This window comes from Dermacentor silvarum, chromosome 1 (genome assembly GCF_013339745.2).
Source record: "Dermacentor silvarum isolate Dsil-2018 chromosome 1, BIME_Dsil_1.4, whole genome shotgun sequence".
In the NCBI taxonomy this organism is placed as follows: Eukaryota; Metazoa; Arthropoda; class Arachnida; order Ixodida; family Ixodidae; genus Dermacentor; species Dermacentor silvarum.
Window position 1 is genome coordinate 64,178,436 of NC_051154.1, and position 27,743 is coordinate 64,206,178.

At 41.6% G+C, this 27,743-nt stretch overlaps 1 protein-coding gene across 5 annotated transcripts in view; it reads right to left on the minus strand.

Annotated features, from left to right (window-relative positions):
* LOC119464504 (conserved oligomeric Golgi complex subunit 4) overlaps nucleotides 1-26,662 on the minus strand; it is a 67,218-nt gene extending 40,556 nt beyond the window's left edge. The window contains exons 1-12 of one of the 5 annotated variants that reach the window (XM_037725510.2): nucleotides 26,543-26,662; nucleotides 25,922-26,004; nucleotides 25,037-25,151; nucleotides 23,024-23,125; nucleotides 22,856-22,931; nucleotides 19,500-19,693; nucleotides 15,936-16,092; nucleotides 15,567-15,673; nucleotides 14,416-14,462; nucleotides 14,238-14,334; nucleotides 4,174-4,216; nucleotides 2,027-2,145 (exon numbers count right to left, since the gene is read on the minus strand). In XM_037725510.2, the coding sequence (XP_037581438.1) occupies nucleotides 2,027-2,145; nucleotides 4,174-4,216; nucleotides 14,238-14,334; nucleotides 14,416-14,462; nucleotides 15,567-15,673; nucleotides 15,936-16,092; nucleotides 19,500-19,693; nucleotides 22,856-22,931; nucleotides 23,024-23,125; nucleotides 25,037-25,151; nucleotides 25,922-26,004; nucleotides 26,543-26,647 (1,245 nt within the window). In that variant the 5' untranslated portion in view covers nucleotides 26,648-26,662. Of the gene's footprint in view, nucleotides 1-2,026; nucleotides 2,146-4,173; nucleotides 4,217-14,237; nucleotides 14,338-14,415; nucleotides 14,463-15,566; nucleotides 15,674-15,935; nucleotides 16,093-19,499; nucleotides 19,694-22,855; nucleotides 22,932-23,023; nucleotides 23,126-25,036; nucleotides 25,152-25,921; nucleotides 26,005-26,542 lie in introns of all 5 variants that reach the window. The other 4 variants (XM_049668778.1, XM_049668785.1, XM_049668796.1 and 1 more) reach the window with 4 other exon arrangements.
* Nucleotides 26,663-27,743: the final 1,081 nt, after the last annotated feature.

The following is a 27,743-nucleotide window of genomic DNA, read 5'->3' on the forward strand; positions in this document are numbered from 1 at the left end:
TACGACCACAGGTGTTTAGGAGTGACAATAGGCATTACACATTACAGTAGACTTCTATTCATTCAACTTCAGTTAATTCTATCCTGAGTTAAGGTTCCGGCTGGTGGCCATACATTTCCATGGGCCAAGACTTCGTTATTTCGATCATGAAATTGTCCCTCGCTGATGAACTTGAACTTGATTTATCAGAACTCCATGCACCTGACTACAATTTATCACTATGAGCCACGACATGCCGTCATTCGTGCAGTCAAGAGTGTTTGATAATTCCCATTTCTTGAATGACTTCGCAACCACGGTGAATAGATGGCAGCTCACATCTAGGATAAGCACTTTGCCATTCTATTAAGCAGCTGTGCCCCAATGGTGAGCCCAAAGGCATTGGTCTTGGTGGTGCTACAAGACCGTAAGTGTTTCAAAGACACGCATCTCCTATCAAAAATGCCGATTTTTAGCGCGGCCTTAGCTGAGTTCCCCCCTCCCCCCCAAAAAGAAAATGGCAGCTCACAATGAATGGTTACTATATTTACCTAATACTAAAACAACTTTTTTTCAAAGAATATCGGTCCGAAAATTGCCTGCATGTTACAATCAGATACGAAACCAAAATTGCCATTCACGGTTGTCAATAGCCAACTGTCAGTCAGCGTCATCACCTTTGTCATCATTAGATGGCGACAAGTTCTTGCACAGCTTGGTGACGACGGTGCGCCACTTTCAATACAAAAGCTCATTCAAAAGAGAAGTTATTTTACATGCTAAGCTAGAGGCAATGGAGCTATGCCACGTGTTTTCAGCATGTTGGAGCCTCGCGTCCCGTGATGAACTGGCAAAGCATTTAGTACAGACATGAGCCTCTACTTCATTTGCAATGATTGCAGACTTGTGTAAAAAGTGTGGAATATCAAATGCAGTGGACTTCATGGATTAAGGCTTGTTGTGGCCCATAGCAATAAAGAGCCAAAAAGCCGATTGCCAAAACTGAAAACATTTCCTTTAATTTAGAATGCCTTACTGCGTAAAGCTTTTCAAGTTCGATAATTAGTCATTAATCATTGACAGCAGTGACGGCATGGACATGCCATAATCACCTTCACCTGTTATCATTCAAAGTTCATCCACAGTTCACTGCGACTTAACATTAGAGTTTTAGAATAGGCCACTGCACATGCGCGAAATGCAAACTGCGTTTGGGTTTTGCATCGGGCACACTAGTATTTGACTGATTTAGCAAGAGCCCCAAAATCTTTGTGTCAAGAAACATGGTGGCACCTATCGAAGCGCCGTCGGCTCTAACCTAGCACCAAACTGGGCTCGATTCATGGCAACGTGTGAAGTTCGTAAGCTAAGAGAAGTGACTGCGGTTATCGCTTTCTCTCAAGTAACGTGTGTAATGAAGATTGGTTCATCAGATGCCACTGATTCCAAATTCGACTGTTGATTTCATGACTCGTAGGCCTAACGAATTAACTTGGCTGGTGAAGGCACGTAAAGTTGGTTACTCAACACTAAGTGCAACATATTGCTTGCTGCTAATAGAATAGCTTCAAAATTGTAATTAAATGCAAAAACGCGAAAGTCAAAATTACTCTTCTTATCACAAAATGGTATATTTTATTTTAATATTCCCTATCAAGCACACAATGATGTCCGCAAACGCAAAGCCCTATTCTAAAACTCTTCACTCCTGCATGCCCCAACGCCAACACCCAGAAAGCTCTTTGGGGCCCCAAAAGTTCTGAAACTCTCTATTAAAAGACTGTTCCTTGCATAGTAGCCAAACTGTAGTGCTCCATTAGTGGTTGAAGCAAATCCCCAAGCAACATCTTAGTTTAAGCTTTCAAGCAGCCTCGCTGTGCCAGATGAGGATTAGTCTTTCGAGAAGGTAGCTTTTCAGTAAAAAACTAGCATTTCCTTGATTATTTGGAAGACTGGTTCAAGGTGCAAAAGTGGTTTTACGAAAAAAAGAAGGGATGTATACATAAAGTAACCCTGCGAGAAAAGTAAAAAGAAAAGTGCACCTCACCTTCCTAACAGACTCGATGAGGAAATACTCTTCCATTATTATATATGTGCTCACAATTTCTTGCATAGACTTGCAGAGGTCACTTTCTTTGATTTTTCTGTCAAACTGCTGAACTTTTTCTGGAAGCACATGGACATAAAATGACAAAGTGCAACATTTTATTGATCACATGAGTGAACTCGTAGGCATTATCCTTTGCCAGAGTAGCAAAATGTTGACTATGAAACAGTCAAGAAACACTGTAAATGTCAACTTTAATTTGCTGACGTGTGAATTTCAGCTTGTACAGTCAACCACAATACAGTGGAATCTTGATGATACGATCACGGCTAATACGAATTTCCGGATGATACGAATTTTTCTGAGGTCCCGGCCGAGCCCCATTACTTTGCAACGTGCTAGAGAACGGTTGTTACGAATCGATTTTCGACCCGTGTCGGTTGATACGAATAAACGCCGCCCCACCGGCGGCCGCGAAAGAGAACAGCGCGCAGTCACACGCGTTCTTCCTTTCTCTTTTGATGCGGAGGCGCGGACGCGGCGCCGGACAGCGCGGAAGCCGTGACTGGGTGCGAGGAGTTTGAAGCCAGTGGCGCTTTTTGTTGCTTTTGTGCTTTTCTTTTTGTCTCTTCGCTCGCTGCGGCGGCCGCGCTTCCCCACGCGCGGCCGCCGCAGCAAGCGAAGGTTCGTGCGGTCTATCGCTTCAACGGAAACTGAGCAGCGTAAGCACAGCGCATACAAAGGTCAGAGCCGTGTGGAGATCGCTTTCAAGATACAGTGCGCGGGACAACACCGACAGCCAGCACAGGCGCAAAGTACAAGAACGCATTTGTTGGCAAAGTAGGAGCCATCTCACTCCCTCCCTCCCTCCCGCGCTACCTTCCCGCTTTGCTCCTTTCGCGTGGGGAGATTGCGTCGCCAGTTACCCTTGCGCTCGGTTGCAAGCATTTGGCGCCGCAGCACAGTGTCGCCCCCCCCTCCCTTCCATACCCCAACGGCCTTTCGCGCAACGGAAGTCGCGTTTGATCTCCGCTGTGCGTTCGCTGTCCGTGGGGACGCGTGTCCTCCGCACGCTTTCACTCGCACATATGGCGCGCGGTGACGACTTTATCGCCCTTGGACTCGTGCTTCACGTCTCATGCTCCTCCTCCGCATCGCCCTCGTTGATCTCCTCTCCCACCGGTGGGCGCACCTCGTGCTCGCTACCGCCCTTGTCGGCGAGATTTTCCCGCGGAAGCCGCAATTTCGTCTCAAGCGGCTGCACTGTGAGCGGTATGCGTATACATGGAGTTCTATGGGAGGGTAAACGGGAGTCAGAAAAGGCCGTGTTGTAGCCAGTTCTGCACTATAAACGGTTACGTTATATGTGGTCTATACTGTAAATGCTTTTTACGTATGTGTGCTTGAGCGAGTTCACTTCTCGACTCGATAATTTAGCTAGTTTTAGTTGTGTTTCGATGATACGAATTTCGGCTAATACAAATTTTTTTCGTGACCCCGTGAGATTCGTATCATCGAGATTCCACTGTACATTACGGACCATGAAATGTGCGAAAACACTGAATAACTCCGTAACCTCACAACGCAGCCTGGTACTTCACTCGAATACTGTATGCAAACAACATTGTCATATACAGTTTTACTGGCTACTGCTACAGGCTGCTCGGGAATTGAACATTTTCTGAGACCCCGTGGTCCGTAAACTTTTGTGGTTGACTGCACAGGAAAACTTATTGAAAATAAGACATGCATAACAATTCAAGTCACCTTTCTAAAAAGCCATGTCAGCCTTACGACATGTGCATTATTTTAACTTGGTGTATTGCGCCATGATGAAATCAGAAATTTAATTATTTTACTTTTTTTAATTTACTTAATCTTTAAAAAGAGTTCTGGCATTTTTTCTCAGCATGTATGCTATATTAGTGCATTATTCTGGGGTTTCCCAGGCTGTGCATTTCAGCTGCATGCCAGAAGTATAGTGCAGTAGTAACCGAGCAATGTAACGAGTTTCAATGCTATGTGAAGCACAGGGAAGCAACTTGTAGATTTATTACAAAATAAAATAAAAAGCTACGTGCTCGCTAATCAAATTTAGTGCAAGCTGGATTAAGTAAATCAGACAAAATTCCGTAGATGTGACATACCAGACTTCACGGTAGGATCTTGGTATGCAACATCGAAGTCACTCTACGAAAACAAGAAAGATCAAGAGATCAAAAACAATCATACCCATACACTTAACGCCAGAAGCTGTAGTTAAATTCTTATGGCTACACTATATGGAGACTAAACAAAAGCAAAAATGGCAATGATGACAGTGGAAAGAACAAAAAAACGGTCAATAGGGTTGAAAAAGCTGATGTGACATGCTCAAGATGCTATAGGGAGTGTGGCAGATAAGTACCTGCCATTGCCAAAACTGTAGCCCAACTGCAGTCTCTGGTGATGTATGAAGAACACACAGAAAATGCACAAGGTTCTTGCCCATTGTGTCAACAAGGAGCTACCACTGTAGGATCGGAGTGCCTGTAATTTTTTAGCTGCATGCTCCTTGTGACCACCACCACCATGACCTGCTACCGACCTGCCACCAGTTCGACCGTTGATCAGCAGCCACTGTGACGAACTTCTGGCTCATTACCTGTACCTTAGCTCATTTACGTCTATAAACTTGCTAGAAACTTTGCCACACATTAAACCTTATGTGCAGACATTCTTTTTTTTTTGTAAATTCGTTTGTTTCCTAAACATAACGTTCGCAGCATTTTTGCTTCCTAGGCACCATGCAGCTGCCGCATCTTGCCGGATGGGTTGCAGCAAACAGCCCATTACCGGTGAGAATTTTGTCCATAGGATGTGAAGCAGACGACACTCTGCAGAAGAGCTGTAAGCATGGCATGATCAGCACCTTCTGCTGCAGTTTTAGGCAATCTAAATTCATAAACAACTAAACAACTTTTTTGAGCTTAATCTGCACAACCAATAGCAGGCTTACAAGGCTTACAACGGCACATGAAAGAGACCTTGAATACAGCATAAAAGAAAAATTCAGAACACAATTCAGAGTTTGAGCTAAACAAAATCTATTTACCGTGTAAATCAGACTTATAGCACCCTGTCTCGGCTCTTCTGTGGACAGCAGTATATGACCATCTCACCCTTTTAGCAGATTGCAGGCTGATACTGCTGCAGTCCCGCTGCAACTTATTTTTGGCTCTGATCTCATAACAACAGTATTTTTTTACTTAAAGACTGAACACATTTTGTGCTGAGGTGATACTAGCGGGCTAGTTGGTTGGCCATTGTTGTTGTAGAGGCAATGCACTTGTAGACACATTTATGAACACTGAACTAGACAAACACAGGCGCTATCTGTTTAGGTGTTCCCACATGTGTCTACAAGTGCACTTTTCTTGTGTCATGAGATGCATGGATGGATATACAAACATGGGAAGAGAGTTGACAGTACACAGTTTCCCCTATTTCCATAACAGTATTGTGGAACCAAATGCTGAAAGCTTGGGATAATCACTGGTCAATGGAAAAGGTATGCTAATGGATATTCATGGTCTTTGGTCTATGCTCTGACGAGGTGAATTACAAGTGTTCATGGTGTCTTTCCATCAAAAGTTTTTCCATCTGGCGAGTTTCCGCAAGTAACAACCCAAAGCCACTGACAGCAGAGCCATACTTTAGATTTTGTTGTGTTTTATGTGACATTCTCTGGTGTAGGCAGTTTACAGGGCACATCAGTATACGGTGGGTGCACGCATGTGTGTGTGTGTGTGTGTGTGTAAGTGTTATCCATCACAGTGGCTATGGAGCAATGGTGCTGAGTGCAAGGTGATGGTTTCAGTTCCCGGCTGCAGCGACTGCATTCCAATGAGGGTACAATGCACAAACATTTGTGCACCGAGCATTGCGTGCCCATTAAAAAAAAAAAAAAGCTCAGCTGGTCAAAATCAAACTGAAGCCCCACAGTCGAGCTGTGACTTTGGCATCTAAGATACCTATCAATAATTAAGTAGCAGCAGTTGCCTCGTCTCAACATGGGCGTTAAAATAGTGAAATGTTTTCATGAAATCAAATATGAATAGCAGACTTCTGTTCCAGTTAATTAGTTTTTTTGGTTAATTTGACCCCAACCAAATGTCCCAGCTGGCGCCCATTCATTTCTATGAGCCAAAACTTTTGTTATTTCAATCCTGAAATTGGCCCTTGCCAGGTAATTTCAACTTGATTGGTCAGCACACAATCACTTGACCCCAATAATAGCTCCAATCTTTATTGCATGGCTGCAATATCTGTCTTGGCAGTGCTAGAGCACAGCAAAAGCGTCAAACACACATTATCCTTAGTTGAAAACGCTTATTTTTGGCCTGCCCACAATAGACATAAAAGCGAAAACGACAACTCACAATCAATCCGATTCTAAAATGTGCTTAAAAAAAAAAAAAGAACTGGTCTGAAAATTGCCTACACATTACGATCAGATAAAAAACACAAACTGCGTCTGCGGTGAGCAACGGCCTACTATCACAGCCAGCATCATCGCCATTGCCACAACAGGGTGGTAAAACAAGTTCCCATAGAATGGTGACAATGACGCGCTGCTTTCAGGCTTTAATTACAAAAGCTCATTCCCAGAAGTTATTTTTTATGCTAAGCTAGCAGCAACTGAGTCACGTCATATTTTGGCCACTTCAGAGACTTGCGTGCATCGCAGGATAAAATGGTAAAGCGGTTAGTCTAGGCATGCACCACCATCATGCTTGCGATTGTACAAGGGTGCTTCGAGAAATGTGGAATATCAAATACAATGGACTGTAAGCAAGGAAATATGTGTTTCAAAAACAGCGATTAACAGCTGTCTGAGATTGATGACAACAGACATTAGTGTAAATAAAGCTCCATCCTGTGAAGGTAAACTCTGCAGGTTTAATCTTATTTTGGATTGCCCGAATCATAGGCATGCTACATTTATTTTTGTTATAAAAACAGGTATGTTAGATCTGAGCTCACTGTTTCTACTTAAAACCCATAAAACAAGGTGCGCATTATTCGGGGGCTTGTTAAAATTGGGTAAGTATATGGCCAAGAGAAGCAGCTGTGTGTTTGGATGCTTCTTCTGCCTTTTCATTAACTTGACCTGCCAGAGAATTCAGTTAATTCCAGTGGTCCTGTCAAGATCAAATTAAGAAAAGTTAACTATGTTCAGAAAAAAAGTCGCAAGTTCGCCCGAAATGCAGCAAATTATTAGACAGCTATATGAAGTAAGGTTAGTAGTTCGAGCCGTCGTATCAATTGCAGTAAACATTCGCTTACTAACTAAATTATCAAGCATGCTGTCACGCGTGCACCAGCAAACATTAACTAATTTCACTCGATTAGCCCGGACCACCGAGTAAGATAAACAGGAGCGCCGACTCCACCGCCGCGCAACGCAGTCGCTCGGGACAAACCGTGTAACGCTAAATTAGTCATCGCGTAGCACCATCTGTCGAGGCACGTGGAAAACACTCAACACCTTGCTTCCATGTGCGCATGCGCTGAGTGGCGGAGGCCGGTGGCGACGGCAGCGCGGAACCGGCAGGGCGGCACGCGTAGAGCTTGTCTGCTAGAAACGTGGGCCCTCGTCCACCTCAATATGACAGCAATCAAACACAAAAAATATATGCGCACAAATAATAAAAGCTGCAAATAAACACGCGGTAGTTCTTTTATGCATGTATGCGAAACATTTTTACATGTCTTTAGAGGAAACAGACGATAAATGATGCCGTGCAAAAAGACACAGCAGAAGTACTTGTTTTTCACTCCTCAACGTATGCGCGGAAGCGAACGTACGAAATTTTCGTCTTCCTCGCTTTGTTTACCATGTCTGCAGTATGTTTATTCATGCCTGACGGAACAAGGTATCTTGATACTTGTGCATGGAGAGACTGAGCAACAGGACAGTGTTTTGTTCCCAGCTGTAAATCTGCGTATGGCAAAGGACGCGAGAAGTTTTCGCTCTTCACGGCGCCATCTGATCTTCAACTACTGCACCAGTGGCGTCAAAAAATTCCTGAGAGTAAGCGAGTGCTTAAAGCAATGGACAAAATATGTGCACGACACTTCGAGAAGCAGCTTATTTTTGATAGTTACTTCAGCAAAGACAAAGGCGATGTCCTACTAGATGTAAAGAAAGTGCCTCGACTTTGAAGCGGAGCCGTTCCTTCAATTTGTTTAGGGAAGCATGGTGTAGCTCAATGATGCTGAATGCCAGGAGGAACCAGAAGACGCCAATGCGGAAGGACGGGAGGAGCTCAATTTAAATTTGTCTACAACTACACACACTGCAGGTGCCATTCCTTGTCCAGAGACATGCCGTAATGTAGAGAGGGAGAAAGAAGGGGAAAGAAAGACAAGGAGATTAGCCAGTGTAAATACTGGCAGGCTACCCTGTAAATTCTCAGCCTTGCATTCGAGACGATTCCCCCAGTTATGCAGACACATAATCAGAGCTTCTCTTGTGAAATAATAAGCAGGAAACACTGGCAGGAATTCCCAATTATTATGTTCAATGAGAATGTGGCGATTCTGCTCGCAAGAGAACTGGGTGACACGAAAAGCACCGCAAGAAACAAAGAAGCAAGCAAAGCATCTTAGCACTTGATAAACGAGAGATAAAAAAAGAGTGATAAACGTCAGCTTTTGCATGAAAGCTTCTTTTCGCTGTCGTCTGTCATTGCTTGAGACCACCCGAACTGCCATTATATCGCCTTACCATTTGCTATAGTTTTTCTTTCCGTCTTAGTTTCCGTAATTTGTTTATTTTCTGTTCCTGTGCCTTGTAAAGTTCCATGTAGGCCACCTGACAAATGCTCTGCATTTGGCCTGTATAAAATAAATTAAATAAAATGATACATGACTTGTTTCTCCTGCTAACGTCACTCCGTGAACCGCAAGAGCTATGCACGCTACAGGCGTCAAGGCATGCGTGGAGCAGGTGACAAAATGAATAGGCAAGCAGGCGCCGCGAGAGAGTTTTTCCTCATTCGTAGCGCCATCTGGCAAACACGCTGTGAAGCAGGAACTGGCGTTTCAGAATGTGTCCCTTCCAGACGAGCGGAGTCGGCGCTTCTGTCTTATCTAACTCCGTGGCCCGGACACACACCATCAGAACGCTGGCATGATGAAGAGCGGCAGCAGTGGCGAGGGAACGCTTCGTGCTGCCTCTAGCTTTAACACGTCTTTCGAAATGCGAGATTACGTGATCTCCAATAATAGGTGCACACGAACACAGTGCAAGCCACAAGCCATCTCACTTCATGTAACCTTTGTATCTGCTGCAGATTACTTACAAGATGGGGTGCACGCAGCCGCACTCAGCTGCCCCACACACAGCAACAGCCAGCTAGTACACTAACTTGCCCTCCTCCCCCACCCCCACCTTTCGCACACAACATTGGGCGAGCGAGAAGACGGTGCGCATCAGGCCACCATCCTTCTTGGCTCACCCTCTCATGCTTTCCCTCGCACCTACAGCATACAGCGCCGTAGGGCACAACAGGACCTTATTGCATTCTGACTTTATACGAAACATTACGGAGACGGTGGAAATTCACCTGGAGTGTCCCTATAATTGCTGGTGCAATAAAACGAGGCTTTCAATATCGAATTGAATACCATGCGACCTATAAGAAATAAGCAAAGAAAGAACACACCAATACAATGTCAACAGCAGTGAAGTTCACTATATTTAAATAAAAAATAAATTCTGGGGTTTATGTGTTAAAACCCCAATTTGATAATGAGGCATGTCATAGTTAGGGGCTTGAGATTAATTTTGACCATCTGGGGTTCTTTATTCGTGCAGCCAATGCACTGGTACACGGGTAATTACGATGCGGCCGCCGCGGTTGGGATTTGATACCGCGCCCTCGGGTTTAGTAGCGCAATGCGATAACCACTATGCCACCATGGCGGGTGAAGTTCATATATTTCAAAGTTCATAAATAGTTCCCTTAAACTGGTAACAAATCTCCAGGTCAGTCTAGGGAAGCAACAACTTTGATCAAGTAAAAAAGGTGCAAGGTAACGGAGAGGAAGAAGGAAGAAAGAAGAAAAAAAAGCAGAAGGCACTCCTTTCATGCATTACCTCTGAACCATGAGCAAAGTGAGAACAAGATTAAAGCAGGAGCCAACGTATTGACAAGTGGACTTGTCTTTTGAAAAAGACAAGTCCATTTCTTAAAATTTTGGCTCCTGCTATTACCTTGTTCTCGTTTTGCTCGTCGTCTTGATTTTCTATCTCCCAGCCTTCCCCGTGTTTTCCCTGGACCTCTTAAACCAGTGATTCTCAGTACTGCTTAATACTATACCCAGTAACACATTTGAGACGACCATGCACTGTTCATATTGCAATAGCAATTACACCGATACTTTGGGCGCATTCGCACCATCGTGCTGTTCTGGTAGTGATGGTGCATGTGCAGCCCGTGCTTGGAGGGTTAGAAAGCCTGTGGAGACATGCAGCATGTTTGGCAGCAAAAACAACAAAGCCAAGCGGATACTCTGTCACGCTCCGCTCAATTGGCTCAGGTGGAGCGACAAGAGTGTTCTAGCTTCTGCTGCTAGCACGAGCCTTGTCTGCACACACATTAGCATTCCTGCTAAGTAGCTGCAGACATACCATGGTGCACACACTGACCTGAGTGCAGCGGTAAGTAAACGTCAAGCTAAATATATCTAATCCTTTCATGTGGTGCTGACAAACGTTGACATTCTTTCATCGGTGTCATGTCATGAAGCCTTGAGATCCGATGCTTTTATCACCGTTACCAGCATTCCTCACCGCACCAGAGTTGTGACATGCCTGGTATCTGCCAGGGCGCTCTTTTTGTTGCTCAGCAGCAATTGTCTCACGGGCTGCATCACACCATGCCACCTCTGCATATTGTTTTAATAATGTGCGAGGAGCTCAAGCACAATACTAAACCTTGCTATCACTTTCAATGCTTTGCGTTTGGGTGCAACTGCCAATTTCTGTTTATTCCTCCCCGATACACACTGACAACCCTTCTCATGTTATACTATTCAGTCACAGACTAATGCTAGAAAATTTCAATATTAAATTTGCAAATATAACTATTGAATATGACAGCAAAGACTATTTGATACGTATTTGAGACAGAGAGAAATGAAGAATACGAAGATTCGTATTCGAAGTTTAAAATATTCACATACCCCTAGTTTTCAGTGTTAACTTCCAAGTAATATGTGTGTTCTTTCTCTGACTGGACTTAACAGCTTTAGATACTGAACACAGCAGACTTCCGTTAATTCGACTCCAGTTAATTCGAACTGGTCGGTTAATTCAATTCTGACTGATGGTTCCACTGGTGCCCATGCATTTTTATGGGCCCAAACTTTTGTTATTTTAATCCTAAAATTGGCCTTCGCCAAATAATTCGAACTTGACCAGTCAGCATGCCTGACCCCCATGGTGACCAGAATAGCAACCCCTTTACTGGCAGCGTCTGCCTCGGCAGAGATTAGGGGACAGTGAATGCGGGAACAGTGAACACATTACAATCTACCGTTGAAAGCGCGTATTTTTGGCCTGACCTAGGAAGATTTTCAAGCAATAACGGTAGCATACAATGTGTGATCAAGGTATTTGCTCAATTCTAACGTGCACAACTTTTTTCTCCCAAAGAAAATTGAGTTGAAAACCACGTTTACGGTGTTTGTATGCTTTGCTGAATATCACAACTGTATTGCGGCAAAGCTGACTTTACAAAACTGGTTGCTGTTGCGAAACATATATTATACCCGTTCACACGAACACATTTGGAAGGCCTTCCAGTCGACGACCTTCGAAACGCCACAACTCTGTCGACAAAGGAGCTGTGGTGCTGCTACACGGCACTCTTGAAAGGCCGTTGAGTGGTTCAGGCATTTCGCGCCAAAATTGTGTGGTGCTGCAGGTCTTTAGTTTTCATGTTACCAAAAGTTAAATCATATTAAATACACTTAAAAGCACAAAATTTTTTATTTTTGTTTAACCATTTAAATAAATTGTTTATACATTGTTATACATACATGCTTAGTTTTTAAGTTGTTGAGTAGCGAAACTGGCAACGTTTGCGCCGCTTGATGTGGCTGCCGTTGCTCAAAGGCCATCGGGGTTTCAACAGAGTTGTAGGTTGCCCCGTTCACTAGATAGATGAATAACTCGGCGGCCTTCGAAACCACCCATGTAGCAGCTTGCACTTCCCCTTTGAGTCAATGGACTATCGGTTGGAAGGCCTTCTAAACGCCCGTGTGGCACGGGTACTAGACCTTTGCCCATTATTTTTGCTAAAATATCAAATATCGAGTGCACATTTGACTTCTACTTTGTTTAGAAGCTTTAATGTTATCTTGACTTCTACTTTGTTTAGAAGCTTTAAAGTTATCTTTACGTTAGTTTTCTATCGGTTCGTGCAGCGCTCACAGAGACGGGGACCAAGAGTAGAAATACACTGAACATGCATGTATTTTTTCTCTTTGTCCCTGTCTTCATGAGCGCTGCATGAACCGAAAGATGAATGCATACCAACTTGCTCAGTGCACAATTCTAGTTAAGCACGTATGCGAAACATTTTTACATGTCTTTAGAGGAAAGAGACGATAAATGATGCCGTGCAAAAAGACACAGCAGAAGTACTTGTTTTTCACTCCTCAACGTCTGCGCGGAAGCGAAGGTGCGAAATTTTCGTCTTCCTTGCTTTGTTTACCATGTCTGCAGTATGTTTATTCATGCCTGACGGAACAAGGTATCTTGATACAAATGGTACTGCCGAATGAATCAGCGGTGTGTTTTGGTGGTTTTTTTTTTTGCACCTTGTTTCATTCGACCCGCTGGATGATAACTAGATCAATTTCGTCAGGGTCAAATTATTGGAAGCCGACTGTGCCTAAATATGTATCACTGTAGACAGTGCAACACATGGGCATGGCAAAAAAAATGGAGAATGAATAATCTGTGGTGATCCTGTTTCTGGCCTTCAGACAGCAACATGCAAAAGGAGCAAGACACAAACACAAGACAGCACTCAGCGAGCGCACTTAAAGGTATATATGTGTGTGTGTGTGTGCACACACATTTTTAAATTTTTATTTCATAATACCCCTAAAGGCCCCCGAAGGGGTATTACATAGGGGGAACGGATACATGAAAAAATGCAAGCTTTGCACATTACAAAAAAAAAAGAAAAAAAAAAGTTATACAAAAGTACGACGTCTAGCAAAATACACAAATAAAACAGTATAGGAAATAGATTAGTCAAGTGAAAATCAGAGGAAAATACAAAACTGACTGAAAAACAAATTAAGGGCCTAAAATAGATACAATGTACAAGAAGCAAAACGAGGTCTTGCTCGAAACTGTGTCAGTTGTCATCTTAAATTAATAATACATGAATACACTTATACAATGTACATGCAGAACGGTAAAACAAATGATCAAAACAATATATACACTGAACAACGTATGAAGAAACGTTAAAATAGTACATGATGGATATTTACACGTAACCGTTATGTAAAAGTTCCTGAAAGGTTGCGAACTCGGTTTGAGAAGCAATGTGTGATGGCAGGTTATTCCATGCAACTATTGTTCGGGGAACGAAGGAGTTAGCATAGTGAGCTGAGCGACAACTTATGCGTTTTATCTTGAAGATATGGTCTATGCGTGGAAAGAAGGCTGTCGCTGGTTCGAAGATACGGTGAAGGTGTGGATGATGATAAATTTGTGCAGCAGCGAAAGGCGGGCAATTCTGCGGCGATAGGATAAGTCGTCAAGCTGAGCGTGAGCTTTTAGTGCTGAAATGCTAGTATAGGGTGAATAATCAGAAAAAATGAAACGGACCACGCAGTTTTGCAGTGATTCGATTTCTTGGGTGATATAGGTTTGACAAGGATCCCAGATCCTTGTAATGCGTTTGCTGTGGGGATGCGTTTGTTGTGGGGATGTTTCTTTACACTCTGAATAAAGTTTTGTTGCATTATGTTTAGCATCTCATTTGTTTGTCACTCATAGCCATTGAAGAATGCACTATAGTGAGCTCTGAATTACAAGAATGAATACAAAAAGACCATGCTAGCTGTATAAAATCCACGGCACAGCATGCCAAAGTACTACAAGACGGAAAAAGTATTAAATATACATTAAACTTACTGCTACTCTTCTTCGTATAAATCGCAAGTAGAGTTCTGCACGGCTGTTCAAGAGAGCCACTTCAGCAAGGAGAACATCCAAGTCTCGTGGATCCAACCTACTAAAACAAAGTCATTCTTGAAGAGAGAGAGCTAAAATAAAGAATGGCTGTACTTATACAGGAAGAAAGAACACTTACTTTTCAGTCTGTTTAGAACTTCGAAGATGTGCTTGAACTTGTTGTGCCTGGTGAAATAAATGCACGTAACACACTATGGGAAAAGCTCACAAATGCTCTGCTGAGTACATAACTAGTCAATTGAATGTCAAACATGGGTGAATAAGCATGGGTGTTGTAAGCTCCAAACTTTTCTGTTCTGAGCCTTTAAATGTCCGTGCATTGTATGTTTTCACCCTCAGTTTTATTCATTTAGATTCATACTGCGGTCTACCCTGTACAAGAGCACCAAACAAGAAATGTTGGCAAGAATATGGCAGACACTCGCCCATTCTGTATTAAGCTTTATACAGAACAGGTCGTCTTAACATTAGTTGGCTTGAGTGGTGTTAAAGGATGCCTCACCAGGCTCGGCCAGAAATTTTGGTTATACACAGGAAGTTGTAGAAGTGCCATCGAGAGGCTATTCTCTCACAAGAATTTCTACAGAGGGTTTAGTAATAGTGGAGATGGAAACAAATTAAAGGTTGCAAAGCAATGGTGTGAGGGTGTGAACTACCCTCCCCATTGCAGAAGCTCTCACCAAGTGCCTTGACCAGTCTCTGCAAATGAAACTCCTTCCCTGCCTTCTCCTAAATCTGAGCTGATGGACCACGTGATATTCATGAGCCTGGCCACCTCTATTTTTTACCTCTCTTTCCTTGTTGCTGCATAGTGCATTTTCAGGGGCGTTTTTGCAGCTCCACATTTCACGAGAATGCCCATGCTTCTGCTGCTTTTAGCATGCAGAGCGTTGCAGACAGAACCTGTGACTTGTAGGTGAGAGCTATGACGTCTCGGTTGGTGAGAAGGCTGGCTTCTCTAAAAAAGGGGAGCATGGGCTCTTGTTTGAATATTTAACAGTTTTCATGGTATACATTGCTGTAATATTTTGCGGACACAATTGTCACCACATTATTTATGCACCACGCTTATTTGTTTGCAACCTGGCGGGAGGCCCTCTAAAAATTAAAAGATCACTGGGACCAGTCAGATGCCCCGTGCTACATCAAGGCAAGACATATGTAATTTTATCCACCTCATCAAAGAATGCAATACTGTCATAGATGTTCTTAACGTTTTTGAACTATCACACTGTTTCTGACTAGTAAAGTTGGTTAATGAAGACTTACTCTTTTCTTGAACTGCCTATTTTTCTTGAAGTCTTCTAAGATTTTTTTCACTTGGCAGTCACACTCCTTTTGTAACAACTCCACCACAGTGTGCAGCCTGCCATGACCTTTAAGGGACAAGGAACACAAACAGGTAAATATGTTACTTTCACACAGCAAAAGTGGTTTAATATTTCGAATCAAAGCAAAAATTCTGAAAAGATAAAATGTCACAATATGCACAGAGCAAAGGAAAGCAAAGCTGCAGAAATGTTGACTCAGAACTACAGTAGCCGGTCTTGTGGTTACTTATCTCAGTGAATTTATGAAACTTACAAAATTTCTTGAAGCAATATTTTCAAACTAAAAGTCACTCTGTCGAAACGTTACCATAATAAGTCTCCACCAGGGGCTGATGAATCTCAATGGTCCTTGCAATTCCCTCAAATAAAAGGGTCACTGTATCAGCATAGATAACATTTGCCCGCTTGTCTGTGGAGCTTGTCGCTTGAGCCTGCTTGAGATTTTTGTGTGCTGTTTCAGAGATCTGCAAAATAGCATAAAAGCTTTTGCTGGTAACACTGTAAAAACTTTGTAATAAAAACTGTTATGCATAACTTCAACTACGGTAAATAATTTACACTGTACCAATCCCAAAAAACAAACTGCTAAAGCAGTGACACAGGATGCTATAGCATTTGGCACAGCTGAACCTTGATATAACAAATTATTGTATCTAACAAAGTAAATACAAAATTTGGTTTGACATGCTTTATTTTGATGCAGTATTCTCCTGTTATAGCAAAATCGAAAATGCAGGATTGGATATGATATCGGTTATACACATAGAGAAGCAAATTTTTGTTTGCATGTGGCTCAAATATGTATAACGATGCCAAATACAATCTCCAACCGATTTTTCAGCACCTCCTTTTTTCAGACCTGCGAGATTATTCAGACTTCCCGGTGGCACTGCTACTTACCCCTAAAACCAATGTTAATGGACACCACAATTTGAGATGCTGCATGGTGTGCCACTCAATTTTTTAGACATTATCGGTGTGTGCATTGCCACAAACATGGCGGCCATAAACAAAGTTGTCGTCATGTCACCACAGCCCCAAAATGCAAGTTAGGTTGCTGACTCCAAATGAAGAGGTGGGTGATAGGCCAAGGGTCCTAGACCTAACTACTTCCATGTCTGGAATTCATTATTTACGGGCGGTGGAGTGGCTGGCCACAAGCTGTCACGGGAAGCTCGTTAATATGTTTGCACTCGTAGACCTCAACGGCGATTTAGCTTAATGTTACTCACACGGGCTAGACTGATAGCTGTAGTATTGAAGTTCAGGCCTGCATGCAGTCCCCTCCTTGTATAAAAATCAATCGGTGACTGCACTCAGCAAGCGCCACTTCAGATGGCACATTTGGTGTGGGCGAGCGTGTTATGGCCAGTGGCTTGGCTTGGTTGGACTGCAGCCATCAAGCTAACGTGCCGATTCCGTGTGTTTACACCAATCACACGGTTGCATAATAATGACGACGCAACAACCGTATATGCAATTTATTGTTGTTCCCACGCCACGTAGCATCACAGGAAGCCATCGTCGAGGGACCATCAAAATCAACCAGAGAAAGTTTGCTGGATTGTTGGATGCAGCAACCTTGATTTTTTTTTAGCATTGACATGATGGCAATTTTTTTCTGTCAATATCAATGTGACTGCTTATTACTAATATTGAATATAAGGAAGGTATTTTTGTGTCGGATGTGACATCCTTATAACGAGGTCCGACTGTATTTGCAAGAGTGCTTAAGGAAGCTTTGACTAAGCATTGAAAAGCATGAGAGCACCTTCCATGAAGATGCTGCAGTTCATTGTCTCCGAGCCTTTCCCTCTTTTCTCATCATTGCGAGCATGCTGGATGGTACAGGAAGTGGCCGAGTGCAGCACACATGACACCCATGATGCCTGGTTTGTCATGCATAATCATGCAGCACCTTGCTACAGTTGACAGCTTGTGTGCAGGAAGTTTTTTTAAAATTTTATTTCGAAAGTTCGCCCAACGGCATAAACTATTAAATATAGAAATGTAGGCTGGTTTTGGCGTGAACATCAATAGTGCTCGATGGTTATTCCCATAGAGCCAAGAATCATAGTCCGGTGGTCGCGTGGGATGAAGGCACACTGTTTGCAGGTAGCGCCGTCGTATCTGGTTTGTGTGTGCAGGAAGTTAAAAATGGGATATCACACATCCCACATGATCCACTCTTTCCATAAAGCATTCTGCTATGGACGGAGTAAAGAAGAGTGATAAACTACACCTGTCTTCATGCTATTACTGAATGACTCATTTTGAGTCATTCATAGCCATAGCAGACGCTATGCAACACGCACTCCTGAGAAGTGCCACCCAAAGAAGAGGCCCCAGGTTTACCACTGGTGTACGGCTGTACTGTGCAAACAAAGACGCCCAGAAATTTAATCCAATAGAAATTGAGGAGTAGCACATATACAAGCATAGTTTTGCCATTGCCTAGGAGCTGCCCATTATTAGGATTTATTTTGTGCTTTGGCACTACACATTTCTGTTCTTTCTCTGTCAACACTACCTTGCATCCCATGGTGCATACTGAAATGAGGAAGCAAGCAAATTGTTTTTTTTTTTTTGTTTCTTATTGCCTCTATGCTCTCTACAGAAGCAATAGAAGCATGCACATAGAAACCTAATGCTCCCTGAATACAACAATGCAAAATGCTAACAAACAACTGCAGCTGTCAAGGGCACCATGCCTAGGCATGCCACAGCTGACAGATACTACAATGCTTTCAAGTAATTTTCCTTGCTTAGTTACAATGCTTAGTACGGTTTTGTAGTGTTACTAATGTGACTAAACTGTTTTCTGATGCTTTGCAACATGATATCACCATTTATGGTTTGCTTCTATATGTATGTAGTGCAGCATTTTACAGGTTACAATAGAGTTACGCTACAATCCTCCCATGAATGTCATTTACATTGTCTCTGCCAATAAAACACATAAGCAAGCACAGCTGACTACAAACTTTTCAGAGCACTAAAGTTGCCCCTCAGTCAAGAAGTTAGGCGAGAAATGTGGTGCGCATATGCAGAAGCATCCACTGTACTTTTTGATTTAAGGAAGGAGGCCTAATTTTTTCTCAGATGCAGTGTTTTAATAATACTTTTGGCCAGCTGTACAAATCGAATGTAGAGTGATGCTATACAATGCAAGCTCCCACTCACTAGAGTGTGGGGTGAGTAAGAAAAAATGTGCATTAAGGTTTACAGAACAGGAAGGTCAAGCAGAGCTAGCAGCACTTCTGGCTCCTTCCCAATGCAGGCATGCACAGATGAGCCGCAGCAATTCAGAGTTGACCAGACAGAGGTGTAAGGGCAGCAACAAGGACTCCCAAAGAGAGGAGGAAAGGGCTTGAATTCCAAGCACAAAATGCGGAGGACAGATGACAACGATGAGAGAGAAACGGTAAACCAGAGTGAGCTAAAGATTGGGAGCAAAACCAGATGATGACGGAGATGTGCCAAGAAGTGCTGGATGTCGAAAGCAAACAAAGTGGAAGTCTAAACCTGAGCATGTGCATGCTTGGGCTGTCCTGAGAAATTCAGTTGCATGACAACACAAAAAATCTGAAAATATGCACAAAAGCTTGTGCTGTGATGTTTACTAAAAGAAAACTAACCAATGGTGGCTTTCAGTGACAAACATGATGGAATACACAGGTTCAGTTGTGACCAATGCTATGAAAGATTGTGAATGATTGAGACACCAGTAAAAGAAAATAAAGAGATTTTCAAGGTCTCTTCAACGCTCTTCAGATAATTAAAAGAAAGCTATTTTTGACATAACAGAACAAAGCAACTAAGTTGAGGAAATAAATGTGATTTAAGGTTTTACCAGTGGTAAAAGCATTACCTGTGAGCTCAAGTAAAGGGAGAACTTGTGCAGCCCTTCATCGTGTTGGTTGAGAAGAGGAAATATTTTGAAGAAGCGCTCCACAGAAGCAATGTCTCCTTCATTGACTGCCTCTTTGAACTTTTTCATGACTATATGACGTAGCCTGTTTTTAGCTTCACGAAGTGATGAAAATGCCTCTTCCATGCTGCTGCCTAAAAGAAAAAAAACATTCAGTAAAACATTTTAAAATAAAAACTGCATCTATGATGAGCATAAGACAGGCAAAAATAGCAGGTTTGCTGAACTAAACAACACTTTTTACAAAAGGAAGAGATGAAAGCATGAAGTGAAATATTCACTCTTAAGGTAACTGATTTCATGATATGTATACACGAGGCTTTCTGCAGCTCCTATGGTGGAAATGACAGAGTTGTTGCTTTAGACAATACTTTTTCATCAAAAACTACATTTACATACTAGTATATACAGTGTATAGTTTACTTTCACAAGCATGGACAAGCATTTGCATTATTGCCATTGGCCTCTTTAGAGTGGAATGTAAAAAAGGTACATGTTTTAAAGATTAGGGAAACCCAACTATACAGGAAGTGTGCAAATTTTATTTATCCTAATGAATGCAGTCTATAGGTAATCATAAAATAATGAAAATTGTAAAATATTAGCAAAAGAGTGGTTCATATTAGAGGAACACAAAAAGTATTATGTTCAGCTAGATTAGCCAATTAAACTTTGGGAATATACTAACAGAAAACATTTACTGATTGTGAAGGGTTAGTATACCAGAAAACAAAGCAAAGGCACAACAAGACGTGTTGTTGGGCGAGTTGGGTCATGATACAGAATAAAGGGGTGCAGAAAAGGCACGGACAGTACAGGGAACAGCATAAGCCCTCTAATAAGGTGAAAGGCAAAACAGCTGTAATACCACTAAAATTCCTGCAACAGGTCTCCCTAACATCGACACTGTAGTAATCTCCGGCTTAGGCTAGTTAAATGTTAATATAAAAAAAGAATGATTACACAGCACAAAAACTAAATAAAAGCTAAACATTGCAAACAACTTCGCAGACTTTCCTGCAAAAAGAATGTGCACCAAAGGAAGGAAATCCATGACATAACATCAATGATGTAATTTGTGCAGAAAGAAGAATAAGGTATGTTTGAATTTATATTCTCCACTAAGAAGCCATCTTTTTCCACCACACATAAGAAAGAATTTCGAAAGATAGCCAACTAGCCTAGCCTAATTTACTGTTCCCTTGCAGTGTTCATTTCACTGCTTTTGGTTATCACTACACTATCGTAAGACGATTGGTTTCTCCAGTCAAATCAAATTATGGGGCTTAACATCTCAAATGCAACACACAGGCTATGAGAGATGCCATAGTGGGGGAGGGGGGCTTCAGATAAATTTTGCCCACCTGGGATTCCTTGATGTGCACTTGAACCCAAGTACATGAGTGTTTTTGCATTCTGCCCCTAATGGAATGTGGCCGCAGCAGCACAGAATCGAAATTGTGACTGTGGTCAGCAGCAAAATGATATAGCCAACAAGCTACCATGGTGGGTCATGGTTTTTGCATTGGCTGTCTACTTATGGTAATTACTGTTTAGCCAGCGATTAATTGCTGTTTCATAAATAGTACAATTGTTTATACAGACACTTTGGTTTCATCAAAATTTCATAATAGTAACCTTAATTGTTGGTATGTTTTATGTACCAAGGCACAAGACACACACTACACAAGGGCGTGGCCCATTTCTATTCCACATTTTTTTTTATGCGTTGTTACTGGCCTTAGTCGCAGCCCACAATTGCTAGAACTGGCTGGTAACAAGTGGTGAATGGTCAAATAGAACCAAAATGAGCAAGAGGAATCGTTAGCGCTGGGCTATAGGAGGTGACAAAGTGGAAGGTGCCTATTTTGACCTCATGGTGCTCTTTAAATGGTGAACAAGAATCTCAGCAATCAGGGTACCTTTGCACCCTTTTTGTAATGTGGCCACTGCAGCTGGGAGTTCAACCTGCAGCTTTGTGCTCAGCAATGGAATGCTGTAGCCACAGTGCCCCCCATATTGGTAGCAAAAGTTATGAAGACTAGTATAATTCAGAGCTTTGCCAGAACTAACATATCTTGCAAAGAATAAGGCCTAAGCTAAGTCATGGTGCTTACAGTGGTCACTTTTAGATTATATAACCATATAGCTGCAAATCACTGGCTAGGTATATTAGGGTCTTTCATTTTAGGTTTTTTTTTTTGCCTTTTAATATTTTTTGGGAAGAAAAATTTGGTGTTATTTTTAAAGATGAAAACCAAAGAGAATTCGAGGCCAAAGTTTAGTACTCTCCTGGTAACTTTCACACAACAAAGGCAAATGTCTCCTTTTGGACAAAAAAAGTTTTACTTAAACAAACAAGATGACTCAAAGGAACATATAATGACAAAGAACTGCTCGTCTGTCATGTTACGAACTTGTCTATATAAATCCTCATTGGCAGCTATTATCTACACCCTTTTTGAGAAACTAAATAAACAAAAACAACAAATAGAGACGTGCTTAGCGATACTTTGTTTACTTTGTTTCTGCACTTTTTTTTTAACGAAGTGAAAAAAAGCACAAATGGTACTGCACTGTTTCACAAGAGGTGCGATGCTTTTCTTTATCTCACAAGCCCTTGTTGACATACACTAACATTTCCATTTTGAAAATTTCTGTGTCCATCCTGTCGGGCCTTTGAATGTACGTCAGTTGGAGAAGCACCTTTTTAATATCACAGCTACCATTTGCCACGAAGAGCAGCATCAGTGCTGTGTTCGCTAACTCATTATCACCATTAACACATAGGCAATGTGCAGAAAATGGGATGGGATGCATCATTGTCACATTCATGTGAACCCTGCTAATCAAAGGGCAACGAGCTTTCATTTACCCAAGGCTGGCACGTGCTGTATAGTATATGCTGGCTTTCACTCGAGTGTTAAGCAAAAAAGAAGCATATATTATATATTTATATATGAATACCAAGAATTAATGTATTAACTGCTTGCTGCGGAGCACTGCGTTTGTTAGTTGTGCGACATGTGTATTTATTCTTATTCTTTATGAAAAATTGGAAATTCAGGAAGAAATCAGGTTTAAATTGATTTTCATAAAACATATTTGAGGTGCAAAAATTAAGAATTATCAGGTTTTATCCCAAAAAAGGACCCTAAATATTATGTGCTTTATAACAATTCAGCACACACTACAAACTTGGTCAAAGTTTGTAGTGTCAGCAGGCAGCATAAAAACAGCCATTTCATATTGTGCTGCAGGACTTTTGCATCTGCACGTGATAAACACACACATACCTTCTTGAGTGTCGGCTGTCGATCGTTTCAGGACAGACTCATCCAGGCTCAAGAATCTATGAATGTGTGCGGCTGCCTGCAAATCACATGTGCCAAGCATTAAAGATTAAAATGAAAATGCAAGTTGACAGATGCCTCTACTGCCTATTTTGACTGTAGAATAAGTACCTGTTCGTAATCCTCATTCTGTAATGCAGTTTGTACACCATCAGTGCAGAACTTCAGGTCTAAGATATCTTCGACTCTTTGAACACATTCCGTCACCCGACTCTGCGCAATCAATAATAAACGGAATGAATGGCAGAAGCAGGTGTACCAAGCAGCGTATGAATACAGCACAAACAACAGTTCATCACCTTTTCTTTTAAACATTGGTGTACTGAATATAAAGGTCTCTGTTGTTCAGCCCTACCTTCACAGTTAACACCTTCAAGAAGTAGCAAGTGAAGTTTATGTGCACACAGCATGTTGAATTTATTAACGGTACAAGTGTTAAAACTTGGATGACAGCAAATAAAAACAAAGAAAACATTAGGTCATGAGCAAGCAAGACATCAGACTCTCATGGTAATTCATAAGACATCAGAATAAGACTCATCATCATAACACATCAGAATTGGCACACTAATGGTCATTTACCCCACGTGTAGGATATTCTAAACTGCACAAATTTTGTGGTCGCTCCTAATTCCTCCACGGATGAACATGCCCACAAAATTGTCGCTCATTGTCTGACAGCAAACCCCTGCCTTTACGCCATAATTGTTGCCACATGGATAAAGCTAAGTTCCCCACGAAGTACTGCACAGGTCTCACCATTCTTAATTGTCATTGCCCCACAGTGTTACGAGAACTGGACAAAGGCACATGGCACCAGCGGTCTTCCTGAAGCTATTAGGCAGATAGGGGCCGCATTGCTTAGTCGCAGGCTGTCTGTCACATAGGGTAGCGAGCCACTCATATAGAAGTAATTATACGAAATGTCCTCGAGAGAGAAAGGAGAACCAAATGGTGGGGACCATTAGGAATAACAGAGGAAACTCATGCATTGATTTGTTCTAACCCATGGTTCGTATTAGAGCAGCATGCTTGCAAAGCCACTTGTGAGTGGCAGAGTCCCTCTTTCCTGCAGTACTGAGTGGCAGAGAAGTGCGATTCTTTGTGAATCGAATTGGTTAAAAATAATGGTTTCGTTTAGCAAATAGAAAGTGCAGTTGGAGCATCTGGAGCTGGAAGGGAAAATTGTCATCCACCTGCCTGTAGCACGAAGCTACAAAGGAAACATGGGTTTCCTTAGTAGCTTCGTGCTACAGTCAGGTGGATGACAATTTTATTTTCCATGACGCTTCCTCCACCTTGCGGGATTCCGCACAACTGATTTGCCAGCACCTGGAGCTCTGTCGTTCCAGTCTGTTTTGACATAAATAAACCTGTGCATACAGAGGAGTTGTGCAATGTGTAGCCTAACAATTCAGTGTCAAGGGCCAAGCGCCCAGACCAACAGTGGGTTCATTGGAAGAATTAGTCCAGCAGTGGCCTGAATCAAGTATCCTCTTCAACTCCAGGACTTTTTGTTACTACTGCCAAGTAGTACAGTGCACAACACCCTGCTTTGAGGTGTACATTCAAAAATGAAATATCAATTTCCAGGTTTATTATGTCATATAACTGTTTGAACCAAAGCATCTCTGGGTCTTTAAATGTATTAAGTTCCTGTGTGATCATGTTAGTATTTTGTGTTCACACAATTATGATATTAAAACATACATTTGTACTACATCTTCTCCAGAATTATTTCTCTATATATTTGGGCAAGCACTAGTGACGAAACATGTAAATTTTTAGACTATTCTGAAAAAAAAAACAGAAACAAAAAACAAGTGTTTAGATGCAGTACGACTTAGGCTTATATAATTGTTAGACACATCTAAATTAAAAAAAAAAAAAAAAAAACTATCATGAAGCTTCTTTGACCATCTCTTACTACAAACCAGTGACAACTACTTATGCTGGGAATTACACATAGATGTCTCATAAGGACAATATGCAGTTGAGTTCATGTTTATTATTAATACCATGTGCCACTAAGCATCAGCAATGATTATACAACAATAATGTGGGTATGCTAGACAGCACTGCCTTGCAGGCACAAGTGTCCTAATAAATGTCAAATATTGTCACCTTTGCTAAGTCTAACTGCCGAACTTTGCTGCTGATGTTCTCAGCAAGTGTGGAAGTAAATGATATCATGTTTGCAAGTTGCTCTGCATCCCCATAAACAAGCTGGAATGTTGGCCTGCAAAGAAAGAATAATATATTAATTTAAATAGCATTTTATTTATAAACAAGATTGCTCCAAGACCTCTTCACCAACCAACAGCCAGATAGCAATATGTGCTGTCTTTAAAACCCTTATGCTGATGCACTCCTGTGTATTATGGAGAGCTTTTCATGAATCAAGAAAAATCTACAGCTAATGCTGCTTATTACCATAGTAACACACAAGATATCAAGACAGTGCTTCCAATGTGGCTAGTACAGGCAGGTTGAAAATGAGGCAATAACAAAAAAACTTTTACGGAATATTTTCAGTGTGCTTCTACAGTGAAAAGAGGGCTGTTAACAAATGGTCTTTGATTGAACAATGCAACAACCCACTTTTTTTTCTGTTAAGATATCCCGACAGTTCTTATTTCGGGACATATGATTGTGTATTTATACTCCACTTATGTTCATGCATCATACTAATGAAAATAAAATTTTAAATAATTAGCACACATCCATGTTAAATTATTCGATGCTATATATGTTTGTTTTTGTTTGTCCCACTAAGTTTCAACGGCAGCTCTAATATATTAACGCATAATTTTAAGAAACACACTACTACGCATGCTTTCTTTAAAGGGGGGCGTGGCACATGACACTTTCTGTGACAGCCAAATGACACTTAGCAACACAATTACCTAACACCACATTTTAACAGTTTTTTGACGTGTGGGCCTTGAATTCTAAGTGCAGGGTTTCAAGTGAATATATCTATAAACCCAACTGTAACTGCGTGCTTACAGAATCTTATGAATTTTGGTGATCTTCGACTCCAACTCAGTTCTCTGCGAGACCAAGCCATCCAAAGTTTTGGTAGCTTGTTCCTGTGGCAGAAAATGGCAAAAAAAAAAAAAAACACTTCGGTCACCCGAACGATGGCTAGGCAAAATCTAGTTAAGCACGCAAACAACTGAATGGGTACTCTATTAATAAGTCGATGGTAAGCCGGCAAATAAACATATAGCGATGCAATCGGAGTACAGGAGCTGATTTAGTTCCATGGGTCACCACTGAATAAACTGTTATGCGCACGTGTTTTGATATCTGCAAGTTTATGCGAGCAATAAAAAATGACAGCTAGTGACATAACAAGGAGTATTCGCCAGCTGACACACAAGGTGCAAATGTGTAAGACACCACAGGCCGTGATGACAACAGAAAAATAATTAAACTGAGAGGCTATAAATCGAATAAAAAGCTGAAATAAGTAATAAAAGTGACTAAAAGTAATTTAGTTCAGATCCCGTTCATCGGCTTACGTCTGCAAGTTGTTCCGTACACACCAAAGTACAGCGGTTCGCGTTCTTTGCACCGCACTAAATGGATGCAAACCAAAGCGCCCGTGAAAAATATGAGTCTTACCTCTTCTAAGCAAAGCTGTTTGTACATATATTCAGCTTCTTCAACGGAAGAAACATTGTAAATACGATCATCGTTCATTTCTAAACCGTGTACAGAAATCGCCATAGCGACACGTGACAAGCTTCGGCTCAATGTTGCTGAAGCCTGGCCCAAGAAACCGCCAACAAACGTCGTAATCTCAAAATATTTTAATCTGTTATGATTTTAAAAATCCTAAAATTTTAACATCGTGAAAAACTAATTATTATTAGTAATCTTGTAATAGTTTTGTCTACAATTTAGTTTCATTTAAGACTCTGTTTCATTTAGTTTCGGTTTCGAACATCAGGTACGTGCGTTTTTCTTTTCAAATCGTAGAAACAATATTTTGCGCTTACCGTTGCTCTGTTCTTGTTAAAATATTGAAAAAACATTGAATTTTATGGTGCAAATCATTCAATCTAACACTAGGCACTGTTACTTGCCTGGTTTTTGAAGGAAAAACTGCAAATATTAAGCTCTATCGGAGGCGGCCTTCAGAAATTTATGATAACAAATCTCAACGGCTTTGCGTTGCCGTACTGCAGTTGCCGAAAGCGACATATAATTGTGACGAACACAGCCAAAGACTCCCTTGTGCCAATCCAGCATACTGTTCCCGCATCTCTGAACTTACGTTTAATATCCTTCCCTCTCCGCTGTCGATCACGTTAGCGCAGTTGGTTAGTTTCCAGCTAGTTACGATTCAACATTTTGCCTATGCTGTTGGTTAAAATACCCCAACCAGCCATATATTTTCATTCTTATTCCGCAGTCATCTGTCGAAGCATATTTGGCTCTGAGCTTCCCGCACTTCCAATAACGCCCAGCCTCGTGTCTTCCTGCACTCCCACGAAACACACAAGCAGCTATTTCATGTCTAAAAGATGTCTTGAACGGATAATTCAAAAGTCTAAAAGCTGTCCTAGTCAAGGCATTTTCTAGCCGTGGATGTCTACAGGTACTTCAGTAAGCCCTGCTAACGTTACGCTAAAAGTTGGCTAATAAACATCTCGACAAGAACAACTTCAAGAATTGTATTAGACGTTCCCAGAATTCTGTAATAATGACTTTGGAAACATTATGCAGGCTTTTATAAAACATCTTGACAAGAACAAGTTAAGAATTTTATTAGACGTTCCCAGAATTCTGTTATAAGTAGTAACAGAATTCTGGGGACGTC